At 34.5% G+C, this 17,647-nt stretch overlaps 1 protein-coding gene across 1 annotated transcript; it reads left to right on the plus strand.

Moving 5' to 3' along the window:
- Nucleotides 1-690: 690 nt before the first annotated feature.
- Nucleotides 691-7,778, plus strand: LOC132289371 (uncharacterized). The gene is made up of 4 exons (XM_059789964.1): nucleotides 691-748; nucleotides 995-1,152; nucleotides 6,996-7,370; nucleotides 7,422-7,778. Exons 1-4 carry the CDS (start codon nucleotides 691-693, stop codon nucleotides 7,776-7,778), a joined length of 948 nt encoding a protein of 315 aa, XP_059645947.1.
- Nucleotides 7,779-17,647: the final 9,869 nt, after the last annotated feature.

Consider the following 17,647-nt stretch of genomic DNA (forward strand, 5'->3'; position numbering starts at 1 on the left):
AATTTTAATGCTGGTTTTAATTTTCTAGTGCCTCAGCCTTAGGCATCGTATGTGCCTCAGCCTCAAGCGCCGAATGTGCCTCAGCCTCAGGCGCCGTATGTGCCTCAGCCTCAAGCGCCGAATGTGCCTCAGCCTTAGGCGCCGTATGTGCCTTAGCCTCAGGTATCATATATGCCTCAACCTCAGGCGTCAAATGTGCCTCAGCCTCAGGTGCCGAATGTGCCTTGGCCTCAGGTGTCGTATGTGCCTCATCTTCTGGCACCTTATATGTATCAGATTTAAGCACAACAGCCAAACCATCAACCCCTTATAGTTGATAGAGATCAATTGGTTAATTTAATTCAAGAAACTTATGGACCATCCCTAAGAAGAGTTGGTCGCCTTACATATAGGAAGCCATATCCGGGTTATATAGACCGATATGAGTTTCCAAGAGGCTATAAAGTTCCCGATTTCGTTACCTTTTCGGGAGAATACTCCACTTTGACCATAGAACATATTGGTCGGTTTACCATTCAATGTGGTGAGGCTGGAGTAAATGAATTTTTAAAATTAAGGCTATTTGCTAATTCCCTTAACGGAATCGTATTTTCTTGGTATATAAGTTTATCGGCAAATTCAGTCTATACTTGGCAACAATTAGAAGAAATGTTTCATACCTAATTTTATAAGACCGAACCAAAGGTATCGATGGCTGACTTATCTAGGCTGTCCCAAATGCCTGGAGAGACGGTTGAAGCCTTTATTGGTAGGTTAAAAAGTGCGAGAAATAAATGCCTAGTAGCTCTTCCAAAAACAGAATATGTGAGTCTAGCCTTGAATGGTTTAGACTTTGAATTACGAAGGAAATTTGAGGGAATGCAATTTCGGGATTTGTTCCAACTAGCCTTTAGTGCTATAAGATATGAAAAGGTCCCGAAAGAAGAATAAGATAAAAGGAATGCCTCTAGGTGTACCTATTATTGGGACCCAAACTATGAAATTCATGTGACAGAGGCATCGAATAGTAATTATGTCAAAGATCCTACTTATTCGAATCATTTGAAAAAGGCTGAAAGTGGCATTAAAGTTGACGCTGCAGAATTGATAAAATTCAAGCATTACATATGTCGAGCATTGAAAAAGCCTCTTAAATGGGTTAATGGTGTTCAGGTGTTGAATTCAATAACCATAAGGACACCAAAAGAGGTTGAAAAATAATATAATTTTGAACCAATGCTTACTTAGCCTTGGGGGGCAACTCTTTCGGCCCTTAGAAATCCCAAGAGGCCTAAAGAATTCCCATTCGATCCGGTAGGACCCATTAGGTTGTTCAACCACTTGGGGTACCAAAGAAGAATCAGTTATTGTGACCGATTTAAATTATGAGTTGTTGATTGATAGCCAAATATGTACATTTTGGTTGCAAATGTCAATAATTTAGTGCTGAGATTGGAAATTACCCGGGGGCTAAACACAATCAGCTTCTACATAATTCAATCTTGCACCGAAACCACTTATTTGTCACGTTGGTGGTAAGGTTTGATTAGCACCTCAATCGATTAAGTGCTCAAAATGATTGTATGGTGAATGTGCCGTAGTTAGGATGTGGTTGAAAGATTGCTTATAAGCGAAATAAAAAAGGGGCTGACGGCAATAAGGTGCTGATCGGAAAAGCAATCGAAGAATTACCAGAAGATATATGGACTGGTTAGTTATGCAAAGGGCCGAATAAGAGTGGCTGATTTAAATTGTGATTCATCAATTCAACTCTTTAAAATTTTGGTCTGCCCTTATTTCAAAGAGCTGGGGTGGGGGCATTGTTTGCACCATAAAAATAAAATTTTTAATTTAGACACATGGTATTGTTTGATTGGAGGAGAAGATATGTACCGTGTTATTAAATAGGACTGCTATATAAAATTGGAGTCTAAAGTCAATAAATTGCCTACGTCAATTTTATTCCACAAATACGATTTATTTGGATTAATTTAAGACAAAAGGCAAAAGGCAAAAGGTGGATAAGATTAAGACAAGGGTAGTTTTTATAATTCAAATGATGGTGGATAAGATTAAGACAAGGGTAGTTTTTATAATTCAAATGATATTTGAATTTAAAAAGAAAACTGCTGCTACAAGGTTTCTCTATAAATAGAGACAGGAGGAGTCTGTGCAAAAGGTCCTCGACCAACACAACGCATTTTCTTACAATGTAGTATTTTCTTTATCGATGTTTTTCATTCTCTTCATTTCATACAGTTCTTTAATTGTATTTTACTTCTGTTCATAGGAGTAGCCTCTAGTGTTAGAATTCCACTTCTTGTACTCTGCATAAGAATTTTACTTATGAAATAAAAGTCGACGCTTGACATTAGTCCCCTCTGCTTTTATTTTCTAAGTCTCTTAGAATAGATGAATGTTCGTGTAATTTGTTTTACTCCCTTCATCCATTCTATTTATAGTGCTGAAAGTCCTCTTTATTGAAGCGTTGAAGAACCTGAAAGAAGGGGTCATCCTTGCCTTCCAACAATCGCCTGATTTACTAAGGGCCGATTTTATATTCGGTCAGCATAGTTTGACTATCCAACCTCTTGGATCAAAAGACTCTGACACGCCCTTAAAAAAAAGAGCCAAACAATATTGTGGACGCGTTTGAGGTCAAACCTTTGGAGGAAAGTGGCCTATCCTTTTGGTATATCATTCCTCAAACCAAAGTTATTATGGCCACAGTTATCTACATTTGAGTACTATAATGAACTTACATGGTATATTCCTTCATATATAATTATTGATTGAATGTTAACTTGTGCTATGTTGATACATTTTTTACTTGATTTTAGCGAAGTCAATGAAAGTGAAGTTGTTGGGAACCCTTCGGCTAATTTCCTATGGGCGGGAAAAAAAAAAAAATCTTAAAAATCAATAAACCAAAATAAGATGATAGACGATTTAGTAACAAGAAAATGAAATTCTTCTTGAGGTATAAGAAAAGACCAAAATGTAATTACATGTCACTAATTAACCATTTAATATTATAAATTTGGTATGTTTCTATAAAATTAATTAATCTCTAGAGTGATTAAGCACGGGACAAACAACCAGCCCCTTCCTCCTCCTCATAAAAAGAAAAAGAAAATTACACCTGTCTCCTTTGAGTTTTGAACAAATGAGACACTTTAATATTTCGACCCGGGTACTCAACGACACCACCAGGCTTTTTTTTGGGTAGAATTTTGTTATCAAGTTTTATAAAATGATATTTTTTTCCTTCTTTATATAAAATGCAATATAATATAATTATAATATAAAGGTATTACTAATTTTTGACACCCAAAATTACTTTTCTGAAAAACAAGTTTAGAGAGAGATCAAAATAATAAATGCTAAATAGTACTATAATTTATTGAATGAAAAAAAAAAAACATTCAATAATATTTCTTCACGAGTAAAAACAAACCTCCTCCACACCACTAATACGCCATAGTAATAAAATACATGTATTGGTTTCGAATTTTGAATATAAGAATTTTTTTTCTTTATTTACTTTAAATTTAAAATAAATAAATATCATTTTGTTATTGTGCTACAGTTGTGGTGTTCAAAAACCAAAGACTGAAAAAAGAAAAAAGAAAAATAAATAATATCCGAGTCAAATGTTATATTTTGTCATTCATTAAAATAATATAAAAACATGATTATAACAGTACTTCGCATAACCGAAGTGGGGTCAATTAGTTGTGACTCGTGGACCTAGTATTGAAGTTGCCCGTCTGCCCAAACTTAAACCTAGTGGAGGATAAAAATAGCAACATCACGGCTAGTATTTATAGGTGCGGGCTAGTATTGTTGTTGTCAAACTTAAAACTTGTGGATGGAAAAATTAGGGCAAGTCTTTTTCATATATTAAAAATAATATATAATCAAAATCTGAATTACATTTTACTTCTTCAATTTTCTAGTCCAATGATTGCACTGCACAAATGGGAGTAGCCACAAACCTCCAGACAAAAGGTGGAATTGGATCCTTAGATCTCTAACAAAATAACTTTATTTGAATTAAAAAAAATTTTAATTTTAAATCCAAGGTGAGGGGTGCCGCTAAACATAACACAAGACTTTATTGGGCGCTACGCACTTCCATATCATATTTTTCAAGATTTTTTGCTAATTTTTTTATAAATAATGCTTTCCTTCCCACTTTGTGAAAGATAATATTAATGTGATAAAGTATAAAGATAATATCTTTGGTGGTTGTTGGTTTTTTTATTTTTGTATTTTTGACTTAAAATATTTTAAGAAAAAATGAAATAAATATTAAATTTTTTATTATATATTTAAAATTTAAAACAAACACTTATCATTTTATCGTTACTTTACGTGAATGATTTAAAGGAGGTTTGTTCTTACCAGTATGTTGGTAAGTATTGCTTGTCTTCTGCTAGGTAGCTCTATGAAACATATGACTTGGACAAGTACTGAATTTTTTTTTTTTTTTTTTTTTTTTTTTTTTTTTTTTTTTCTGAATATGCTCTATTGGGACAACCTTCTAGAGTACTCCTTATAGGTAACCATTAAACACATGTCTTCACACACACCACAGTCAGGTCAGGTCAGGTCAGAGTCAGAAATTATGTTCAGGGCACAATGCACAAAAAAAAATCTTAGGGGGTAATTTTAAAATTTTAAAGAATTATACATACAGAAGTAATTTTTTTAAGAAGTTGAAGGGGGCAATTTTAAAATTTTAAAGAATTATACATTCTAAAATGTAATTTTTAAAAGTTGAGGGGGGCAATTTTAAATTTTTAGAAAATTATACAAATAAAAATGCAATTTTTTAAAAGTAACCCTAATAAGATTCAAACTTTTAATTTTTAAGATGTGAGATAAAATGCTTATTATCTGTCCTCTTCGGGGTAAATATAAACTCCATTTGACCACACAAGAGGCAACCTACAATCATAATTGTCAAAGAACTTATTGGTTTTGATATATTGTTGGATAACTTAATAAAGCATTCATCTGAGTTTTGTGAAGGTTAGGTCACCCATCCTAAATTTGAATGTACTTGTTTGGGTAGATTAGTATCAAATTTTATAGAGTATTCTATAATATGGTAGATATTTGCAGAGTCTACTAAATAGTATTAAAATTCAGTAGAAGTTTTTTTTAAGGGTCGGTTTGGTTAGTCGGAACTGATTGGCATGATATATATATATATATATATATATATATATATATATATATATTTTTTTTTTTTTGTTTTTTTGAGAAATTTTTTAGTTTTATTAGTTTGGATAGTATGAGAGTGAAAAGATTATATACTAAATGGCAATGTAATTTATCGAAAGAAAAAAAAAAAAACATACAATAATATTTCTTCACCAGTGAGAACGAACCTCCTCCACACCACTAATACGCCATAGTAATAAAATACATGTATTGGATTTGAATTTTGCATATAAGAGAAAAAAAATTAAATTTTTAAATTTTTTTCTTTACTAATTTGAAATTTAAAATAAAAAAATATCATTTTGTTATTGTGCCACAATGGTGGTATTCAAAAACCAAAGAATAAAAAAAGAAAAAAGAAAAATAAATAATTACCGACTCAAATGTTATATTCTTTCATTTAGTAAAATAATATAAAAGACATGATTATAATGGTTCTTCGCTTGAGTAACTACTAAAAAATAACAGAGCACACGCATAACCGAAGTGGGTCAATTAGTTGTGACTTGTGGACCTAGTATTGAAGTTGCCTAACAACCCATCTGCCCAAACTTAAACCTTGTAGATGGAAAAAATTGCAACATTAGGGCTAGTATAAGTCTTTTTCATATATTAAAAAAAAAAAAAAAAAAATCAAAATCTGAATTACATTCTACTTCTTCAATTTTCTTTTAGTCCAATGATTGCACTGCACAAATGGGAGTAGCCACAGACCTCCAAACAAAAATGAAGGTAGAATTGGATAGTTAGATCTCTAACAAAATAATTTTATTTATATTAAAATATTTTCAATTCAAAATTTAAGGCCCTCGATTGCCGTCAAACATAGCACAAGACTTTTATCATTTGGGGAGTATGCACTTCCATATCATATTTTTCAAGATTTGACTAATTTTTTTTTATTTTTTTTTTAAATAATACTTTCCTTCGCACTTTGTGAAATTTCATTCAAAACCATTAATGCAATAAATTAAAAAGATAATATCTATGGTTGTAGTGGTCTTTTTATTTTTGTTTTTTTGACTTAAAATATTTTAAGACAAAATGAAATAAATATTAAGTTTCTTACTTATATATTTAAAATTTAAAGCAAACACGTATCATTTTATCGTTACGTTACCGTTACGTTACGTGAATGATTTGAAGGAGGTTTGTTCTTATCAGTATGGTGGTAAGTATTGTTTGTTTCGCTTTTACTCCTTATTAGGTAGCTCTATGAAACATGACTTGGACAAGTACTCAGAAAAGATTTTTCTGAAAATGCTCTATTTGGACAACCTTCTAGTGTACTCTATATAGTCAACCATTAAACACGTCTTCCAACGATTTCACATACACCACATGATAGAGTCAGAAATTATGTTCAGAGGCATAATACAAAAATTAAAAAATTAAAAAATAAATAAAAATCTCAGGGGATAATTTTAAAATTTTAAAGAATTTATACATACAAAAGTGAAATTTTTAAGAAGTTGAGGGGGACAATTTTAAAATTTTAAAGAATTATACATTCCAAAATGTAATTTTTAAAAGTTGAGGGGGGTAATTTTAAAATTTTAAAGAATTATACATACAAAAGTGAAATTTTTAAGAAGTTGAGGGGGGCAATTTTAAAATTTTAAAGAATTATACATTCCAAAATGTAATTTTTAAAAGTTGAGGGGGGCAATTTTAAATTTTTTAAAAATTATACATATAAAAATGCAATTTTTTAAAAGTAACCATAATATTCAAACTTTTAATTTTTAAGATGTGAGATGAAATGTTTAGGTTTTTCAACCTAGGTGGCCGGGACGTCGATCACAGGGATTGAAGAGGGCCAATCCTCCTCCCCTCTACTGCCGGTGGATTCTCTAAACCGGACTACAAACCCTACCACTTCTTGGTGTTGTTTCTTCTCTGAAACGGCATCTGATTTCAAGAACTTAACGTTTCATAGCAATCTACGTGAGAAGAAAGTTTCTATCTCTGAAGATGATGTTGCTGAAGAAATCAAGTTCTGGTCTTCTTCTGTTGTAGGATATGTGATGGGAAAGAAGCCGTACTATCACTATTTTAAGTCATTTGTGGAGAAACGATGGTCCAAGAATTTTTCTTTGGTTTACTTGAAGGATGGTTTTTTCTTGGTTCGATTTCATGATGATTCAGATGTTATGAAGGTGTTATCTCGCATTCATACATTTGAGGGTTGACCCATTATTCTTAAGAAGTGGAGCAAGAACGTTAATCTCGTAAAGGAGGTTTTGGAATCTGTTCCAGTATGGATGAGAATTTACGATCTCCCAGTTCATTGTCGAAAACAACAAGTGGTTTCTATGATATGTTCTTCCTTTGCTAAGCCAATTTACATGGATGTTTCAAAATCTAATATAGACAAAGGAAGGTATCTTCGTGTAACGGTTGAGGTTAATGTCAAGGAAGAACTTCCTGATTCAATGGTGGTGGATATACATGGGGTTGACTGTGTTCTTGAGATAGAATATGAATGGAAGCCTCAGATTTGTACTCTCTGTCAAAGAGTGAATCACGTCAAGGAAAAATGTCCACAAAAAGGTTATTCAAGCTAAACCTAAAAAAGTTGTAGAAAAGTGGATGGTAAAGCAACAAGGCAAACTGGTCAATTGTGATGAAGCCGTTATGTTTGAAGAAATGGTTCATAAGGAATCCATGACAAATGTTCAACCATTTGTTACTACAAACGCCTTCCAATTATTGACCATAGAACAAGAAGATGATCGGGTAGAGGTTATATCAGATACTAGGGCTGCGGTTACATTGGATTTGGAGACCAATTCTGTCTACATTTCATCACCAGAAGAAGGGGTGGAAGAATTACGGCTTGATACTAGGACTGAGAATCCTCTAGAATTTGAGGCAATACAGTGGTCTAATGTTTCTTTGCCAGCGGAAGGTGATGTGAACAGGGAAGACAAGGTTGTTCTTACTACAAGTGCAGTAGGGGTTGATGTTGGGAAAATACAGCAGAAGAACAATTTGACAGATGAAGGAGTTGTAAGAGGGGTTGACATGGTTGATTCTGATATTGCTAAAAGCTCAGGGAAAAGCAAACTTATTTCCTATAAGGGTAATATTTCCTTGACAGAAGAATGTACTGTTGGTGAGGCTGAGAAGTGTGCTGTATTGATTGAAAGGGTTGATGGTAGCTCTACTACTACTAATTCAGGAAAATCAAGGTATAATAAGGCAAAAATCAATGATTGTGGTGATCCTAAGGAGAAAGAAGTGATTAATATCTCTGAAGAGGCTGCTGATTTACAGCCTTCTATTATTAAGAACAAGAATACTACAGGTTTGTTGGCTACTTCTAGAGTGACTAGAAATAAAGGGGGTGCTTCCCATCCTCTAAATTCTAAATGATTTATTCTTGGAATGTGAGAGGTTTGAATAAGCCTAGAAGGCAAAAAGAGGTGAGGCAATGGATTAAATCAAATGATGCTCATTTTGTCTGTTTACAAGAAGCGAGGGTGAGAAGGCCTAAATTTGATTCTATTTCCATAAAAAATAACAAATCTTGGAATTGGCTTTACAATTATAATTCTCATGACTTAGGCAAGTTATGGATAGGTTGGGATCCAATAATGTTTTCAGTTGCTGTGCTTTCAGAGATGGATCAAAGTATTCTTTTGCAAGTTCATATAATCCAGACTGGGGAGGTAATTTTTTACTCCAGTGTATGCCTCTAATTATGTTACAGGTAGGAGAAGATTGTGGGATCATTTGATTCTGCAAGCTACAATGGTTACTGGTCCTTGGTTGGTTGTTGGTGACTAGAATGCTACTAGATACCACTCTGATAAAAGGGAGGGTGTACAGTTCCTCAAAGACTCCTTGATAATTTTAATCAAAGCCTTTAGAAAGCCGGACTGGTGGAATTAACTGCTTCTAATGGAGAGTGGACTTGGTGTAATAGACAGAGAAAAGGTAGAAGAATTCTAGCTAAAATTGATAGGGTTTTTACAAATGATGCTTGGCTTCAGCTTTTTACAGGTACAAAAATGTTTTACTCAACTTTTACCTCTTCTGATCATTATGGGGTCATTATCAACATCTTTAGACAATTTGCTAGTGGTCCTAAGCCATTCAAAATGTTAAAAATCTGGTGTTTGCAAGAGGGTATTGTGGAAGTGATTAAAAAAGCTTGGGATGATGAGGTTTCAGGGAATCCAATTCATATATTGCTCAAAAAGTTGAGAAATGTTAAGGCAGCTATAAAGTATTGGAACAAGACTACTTTTGGAGATATTGCAAAGAAGGTTATTCAATCAAAGCAGCATTTGGAAGATATTCAAGTGGACCTCTTAACTTCCCATACAGATGTCTTATTTAATGAAGAACAAAAAGCTAGAGACATCTATCAGGATGCTTTGTCATCTCAGGAGATTCTATATGCATAGAAGTCAAGGATTTTATGGTCAAAGGAGAATGATCGATGTTCTGGTTTCTTTTATCATAAGTTGAAACAACACCAACAATTCAATGCTATTACATCTATTGAAACTGATATTGGATATGTTTCTACTGATCCATCTGTGGTTAGTAAAACTTTTGTGGATTATTATCAGGATATTTACCAAGGTGCAGAGGTTGATGGTCCATTTGATATTCAAACTCGGTATCTGTTATCAGCTGAAGATCAATTGGTTTGGGATGCCCCTATAACTAATGAGGAAATTAAAGTTGCTGTTATGAATTTCAAACCTGATAAGGCTCCAGGTCCAGATGGCTTTCCGGCTCGATTTTTTCAATCTTTTTGGTCCATTGTGCAGACTGAAGTGTATGCAGCTGTTCACCACTTTTTTAATTCGGGAAATCTGCCTACAGGGGTGAGTTGCTCCTTTCTTACTTTAATTCCCAAATGATCGATCCTTGCAAGGTTTGCTTAATATATTTGGTGAGGCCTTAGGCTTGAAGATTAATTATCAAAAGACAAGTGTTATTTTTTCTAAGGCTGGTAGAAGAAGAAGAAATATTATTGATTTGCTGCAATGCAAAGAAGAGTTGCTTCCTTTGAAATATTTAGGCATACCTTTGTGTTCCACAGGTCTAAAGAAAGCTCATTGCAATGTGCTTATTGACAAAATTTCAAAATAGCTCACTATTTGGAGTAACAATTTACTGTCAGTTGCAGGGAAGGCCGAGTTAATTAAGACTGTTATTACTCCAATTTGTCTTGCCAGTTGCTGTTCTAAATCACATTCAAAAGTTGTGTAGAGAATTTCTGTGGGGCAGTAGAGAGAATATAAAGAAATTGCATCTTATGAGTTGGGATTTAATGTGTCGACCCAAAAAGGAAGGTGGGCTGGGTATCAGAAAATTGCTTGATTTACAGCATACTTCCCAGTGCGTTTTGGCTTGGAATTATTTGCAAAACTCAGACAGAATTTGGGTTCTATGGTTTAAGAACAGGTACTCCCCTACTTCTACTTAATGGAATGCAGTTCCAAAGTTTTCTCATTCAATTCTTTGGAAGAATTTGATTAATTCCAGGGATCTTATGCATCTCAATATTAATTTTTCTATTGGTAATGGGCATAGTTTTAAGATTTTGACAGACCCTTGGTGTGAAAACCAAACATTAATTCAGAAATTTGGTCATAGAATTGTTAGAAGGCTGGGGTTTACTTGGGATACTCCTTTGTCTAATCTTTTGGACAATGGTGAATGGAATTTGGAGCTTTTACAAGACATTATGTTTCGGCCAATTAAGGATTATGTGCAGACTTTGATTATTCATGCAAGAGCAGATCGTCTTATGTGGGATGGAGGTCCTTTTACTTTCAAATCAGTTTGGGAAAGTTGTCGAATCACTCATCCAGATGTGGATTGGTTTAAATTTTTTTGGGGAAAATCTCGGCCTAGATGGTCTGTGTTTGGTGTTTTTCTATTTCAAGATAGGCTTCCTACCATGGTAAATCTTCAGAGGAGGAAGGTGCAATTAGCTCCAAGGTGTTCTTTATGTTTACAGGAGTGTGATACCAGAGACCATCTTTTTGTTGCGTGTTCTTATGCAATTAGTTTCTGGAAATGGATTGTGGATATTATGGGCTGGAATTTTGATATTTCTTTAATTTTCACATTCGAAGACTTGCTCTACTGGTTCTCTCAACAGACCAATAAGATGATTTATTCAATTTTTGTGGCTACATTATGGAGCATTTGGCAAGAAAGAAATGGCAGGTTGCATGGTCATTTATTTAGACTACCTCAAGATGCTGCTAGACAAATCTTATTTGAAGTTCTTGATATCTACAATGTTGCTATTCAAGATTTCTCTAGATAGTAATATTGTTGATTTGCTTTGATTTGAATTTTTTCTTTTTAAGAATTTTTCTTTCAATTCTTTTCTGAGGGTATGCCCTCTGTGCGCTTGTAATTATTCTTTTTCCTTTTTTATACAAACACCAATTATGAAAAAAAAAAAAAAATGTTTACTATTTATCCCTTTCGGGGTTGAATCTAAACCTCATTTGACCACACGAGACAACCTACAATCATAATTGTTAAAGAACTTATTGGTTTTGATATATCGTTGGATAACTTAAAAAAGCATTCATCTGAGTTTTGTGAAGGTTAGGTCACACATCCTAAATTTGAATGTACTTGTGTGGGTAGATTAGTATTAAATTTTAGGGTTAACTACAACGACACCCCTTGAAGTTTTATGTATTGACAGTCATATACAACTTAGCTGTTTTTTGGACGATGACACCCCCTTAGGTTTGATAAGTTAATAAAGACACCCCCAAGGGTCCAAACATACCCTTAGAAGATGTGAAAAGACGAGAGTGCCCTCAATATTCAATTAATTTTAACCATAAAATATTAAACATTTTAAAAAGACTAAAACACCCTTATATAATATCTGTTGCTCAACCCCAACCACCCCACCCTCCATCACCTACTGTCTCTTCATCCTCCACACCACCACCGCAAAGCTCCACAACCGCCACCATTTCTCTCTATTGTCCACCACCATGGCCGCAAACCCCATATTCTCTCTCTCTTTCTACAAATCACAAACCCTAATTTTCATTATATATATACACACGTACATATATTATGTATTTTGGGGATCCGACCACTGTTACCACCATTTCTCCGAGCTTCCTTGAATGGATCAACCTTCTTCTCCAACTTATAACAATTTAGGGGCATCTTCTTCACCAAAATACGTTGATTTCGAACCCTAGGGTTTGTGGAATTTTGTGAATCAATTTAGACTGATTTGATCTTTATCGGACGGTGGAACTTGGGGTTTTTGCGGTGGCGACCCACCCCTCTTCTTTTTCTTCTTCAACGACCCCAAAGACCCACCGCTCTTCTTGTTCAACCACTTCTTCTTCTTCGTCAACGAAAGTTGTAACTACCAGCCAGAAATAGAAGACGACAACCATTGACCAACGAACCGAGTCGCGTGAAGCTAGAAACACTTGCGCCGATGTATGAAGCAAGAACACGACCGGTGATGAAGCTAGGTACACAACACAGGGTGACGACAGCAAGGAAACTCCGGCGATAGCAAAGAATAAGGTCACGGCACAAAGAAACAGATCAGAAATTTCACGATCTGATAGACAACTCGTCGATGATGAAGACAGCAACACACAGAGAAATCTTCGGCTACTGTACTGTCCCTCCTGTTACGATCCTCCAAATTGGGTCACAAGAAAAAAATACAACCCCCAAATCAAAATATCAAGGGCTGGGCAAACCTAAATCACAATCACTTTCACAGACGGTGATCGATTTCTATCAATCTTTTACACCCCCAGTGATGGAGCCGACGAAGCACAGAGAACCAATCAACACCAAGCACAGGCTGCAACTTTCTCCTCTCTCTTTTTCGTCGACATCAATTTAGACTGATTTGATCTTTACTGTATCTCGCAATAGCATTTCCCTATGGGCAATAGTGTATATATATAAAGGTAAATTTGGCTTTTTATGAGTTCTGATATTTTATAATAAAAATAAATTAATATTGAAGGGCAAAATCATCTTTTCAAACGTTTTAAGGGCTTGTTTTGATTACAATTATCACAGGGGATATCTTTGTCCAAAAAATAGCTAAGTTGTATATGACTGTCAATACATCAAACCTTAGGGGGTGTCCTTGTAATTAACCCTAAATTTTATAGAATGTTCTACAATATGGTAGATATTTGCAGAGTCTACTGAATAGTATTAAAATTCAGTAGAAGTTTTTCTTAAGAGTCGGTTTGGTTAGCCGGAATTGATGATGGAAAGTGAAAAGAAAAGAAAGCGAAGTTAAAAAAACAAAGAAAGTGAAGTTTTTATTATGCATTTGATTAGCATAATTTTTATTTATTTATATTTATTTTTTGAGAAATTTGTGAGAAAATATTATTTTATTACTTTGGATAGTATAAGAGTGAAAAAAAATACGATTTTACATACCAAAATTATCCATATGAGTTCAATACTAAGTAATGTACAATTTTTTTTAATATACATCATCATAAAATAGGAATAAGTTAGAAAAAAAGGTAAAAAATGATAAAAATAAAATAATATATACAATTGGGTTTATGAATGAATATATATATATATATATATATATATACATATACATATATATATATTTCCAAATACATACAAATATATATACAAATTCGTATATGAATAAATATTTGCATATGTTCATATAAGTATATTTGTTCAATTACATACATATATATATATATATATATGGTGTGGTGTCGTGCCAATGCACCAAATTGCATACAAAGTGTGGCTAAGTTTGAATTTATAAAATGCCACTACTACGTCTAACTACTAATATAGCTAGGGTGAGTAGGGATCGTCCCAAGGGATTAGTTGCGTATTTGAAATGGAAACAAGGTTGGATTAGTAGGTCAAGTGATCAAAAGGTGGTTTGATTGGTTAATTAAACTACTATGTAAACAAATTCAATATAAAGCAACTAAAGTAAATAAAGAATAGAAAACAAGAGAGAGGGATCTTAGGATTTAGAGGTCACCACTAAACATCACCATTCTAGATACTCAATGTGTAATGAATGAGGGGAAATATGTGTTGCAATACAAAGAGGTGTGATTGATTGAATCTACACGCATGGATGACCAATTAAGTATATATTGTCTAGACAACCTAGTGAATATCATAATATATCAAACTAAACCATTATTCTTTCCTTTAAGCTCACAATCAACACACTAACAAGTTAGATAATTATACTACTTGCATTCATAAGCATGGAACATCAAACAACAAGTATCGATTGTCTTCATATCTAAGAAAGTAAAGCCACTACACTACAACTAAGCTAAGGGCATGAAAATTAAACTAATTAAACTAAGGTAGAGGCACAATCCATCAAGAAATGAGTATGAACCATCAAACAAACCACAAGAGTATTCTAGTTGAGCACTATGCCTTGACAACCTCTAGATTCATAGCATCAATACACATAGACATGCATCAATATCACAAAACCAAGAGATAAACACATGAACATCTATTCTAGCATACATAGACATATGGATAGAATGAAATGATCAATTAGAGGTATTAAATAACACAAATTATTGTAAAAACAAGATTCATATATAAATCAAATGTCAAGACAAGATTACAACACAAATCCCTTTAAAATACAAAACATCAAGATCTAGAAGGCATGCTTGGGGCTAACTTTAGCCCTAAGAAGATGTTTAGTCACTCATTGATGTAGTTATCCAACCCTCAAGGGCCATCTCCATGGTAGGAATGATCTTTTTCTTGATGGAAACCTTACATGAATGGAAGAACTCCCAAATGGTGTGTATTTCTCTAATCTCTAGCCTCCTCTCCAAGATTGTAAAAATATCTATCTATTCATCCCCTTGTGTAAAATGGCTCAAAATCCTTATATAGGTAGCTCAAGTGTCGCACTCAATGGTCAGGTCTCGTGCACTAGGGCCCTTTCAATGATTGCACCACGAGCCATCTTTTAATGAGCTGGACACCGTTTTATTTTGGACTTGAGGAGGTTCGATCGATCGATCGAATTCTGATGAGATCGATCGAACTCTGGCTAGATTAATCGAAGTATAACCAGATCAATCAATCATTGGCGGCGCCTTTTTGGAATACGACAAATTTGAGATATTTTTGGAATATTTTGGGGAAAAAGACAAAAGTGGTAGGTGGAGATAAGATCAAAGAAGTTTGATCTATCTGAAGGAAAGTTGGATCAATCGAAGATATAAATTCTTGAGGATAAGGACAAGGGGTTTGATCCATCTTGGTAAGGCTCGATCGATCACTGTGAGATCGATCTGAGATATGTCTGATCGATCGAAACTTGCTGCTTTCCACCACTTTGCTCCTTTTTGCTCCTTCATTCCATTTAGCTTGAGATTGACTTATTTTGGGGATAAACGCTTGAAAAGGGCAATAACATAAAATTAGTCTAAAATGGGAAAATAAGATAGATAAAGGCCCTAGAATACTTCAGCTTAAGGGGTTTAAATACGCACTTTTCAGTGCTCATCAATATATATATATATATATATATATATATATATGATAATTGGCTCTTTAGATTTTATTATTATTATTATTATTATTATTATTTATTATTATTTGTTTTTTGAAATTGCTTTATACATCAGCACCATTTATTTGTAATAATCCCTAAAGAAATTATTATTTTTACCAACATGCTAGTGGCCTAGGGGTACCAAACTCCTACTTTTCAAAGAGAGGTCAAGAATTCGAGCCTCAGTAAAAACATTTGTGTGTGAGTAAGTACCAACTAGAAATTTTTTTTTATATTGTTTTCTTAAGAAGTATTTGATTGAATTGGACAAACTTTCCACAAAAGCTACCACTGGAATAATTGGAACAACAAAAATAACCAGCAGATGGCACTCATGTTCAAGCATTTCATGTAATGTGGCAGTCAAAAAGTCCTATCTAAGTAGGATTTTAGACTCAACATGTCCACCTCTCCAATCATTGCCTTGTTGATTTCGACCTATTGACTAAATATCTTGTTCTAGGTACAGTTCTCCTTTCATAGCAGTTCTCTTGTTCTGAGAGTTTCTCCACTGGTTAGAGGTGTTTAGTTGGAGTTCTTTTGCTCCGTGTCATTTGTTTGTTGCTCTGGTTTTTCTTGTTTTCTCTTTCCTCGTTGTTTGTCTTGTTTTTTGTTCGGCAGATTTATTGAGGTTGGTTGTGATCTGTTTGAATTAGTTGTTGGATTTGGTTCTGGTGGTGTTCTTAGGTTGTTGTACGGGTCTGATTTGTCTGATTTGGGTGGTGATCTGGTGGTTTCTTTGGGATTTTGGCGTTCTTGGTGTAAGTGGGTCGATTGAAGTCTTGTATAAAGGTCTTGCTTCATTTTTGATGCTTGATGTTTGATCTTTGGCATGTCTTCTTTAGGTTGTTTTTCTAGATTGAGAATTATTATTGTTCAAGGGATTCTCCTCTACTTAATTTGGTGGTGTGTCATCCCTCTAGTTATTCTTTCTTCCTCGATTCTCCTACGTTTCTTGATCTACATCTCTGAAGGGTTACTGGGTGTCGGCGATGGGGCTCCATTTTGGAGATTGGTGATGGTGGTGCTTTTGATGTTCATGTGGTTTCTAGATCGCCAGCGCCGTGCTAGGAGATGGGTGGTCTTATCATTTTGTTTGTTCCTTCCTCATCCTCTTTCTTTGTGGCATGTGTCTTGGTGGCAATGTTGGCTCTGGTGGTCTTGTTGGTGTTTCCAGTGTACCCACTGGTTTGATCGCCAATTGGTTATATGGTTTATCGGTTTGTTGGGGTAATTTGCTGCTGAGGATACGGTAAATTATTGGTCTTTGTGGTCGGTGTTGGTGTGGTCGGTGAGCCTGGTGTTGCCATCATGGTTGAGCTCGTGGCCGCTTTAGGAGGGTTGGTGGTGGGACCTGAGCACATGCTTCTCTACACTAAGATGTCTCCGCCGATTGTTATGTTGGGTTTTCTCTCTGTTACAGTTCTTGATCTTATCTTTGTTACTTTTTGGGTTGTAGTGGGCCCAATTTGGCAGTGCTTCGTTAAGTATGTTAAGATATTTACCTGGGCTTTACACTATCTTATCTTGTTGGGTACGCTTTATCTGGGTACTACTGACTTGATGTTATGGCTCCTGTCAGTTTTTAGTCCTATCCATGTTGAATTTTGGGGCTCGATGGGCCAGCTTGTGCAGCCCGTTATTAATTTTGCTGCAGGGATATTTTCTGTACTACAGATTTTTTACTTGGTGGGTCTGCTTTATTTACTTTCTTTACTTATTAGTTTCTTTTCAGGTCTGAAGTGTGTGGCTGGTATTTTATGGCGTATTGATTGCGCTTCTACTTTTGACCTCGTGGGTTGTCTTTATATCGTCCAGTTTACTTATCTTTATGTTTTATATAGTTTATGT

This window comes from Cornus florida, unplaced genomic scaffold (genome assembly GCF_030987335.1).
Source record: "Cornus florida cultivar Cherokee Brave unplaced genomic scaffold, ASM3098733v1 CherokeeBrave_3.0.0_Hap2_scaffold_186, whole genome shotgun sequence".
NCBI lineage: Eukaryota > Viridiplantae > Streptophyta > Magnoliopsida > Cornales > Cornaceae > Cornus > Cornus florida.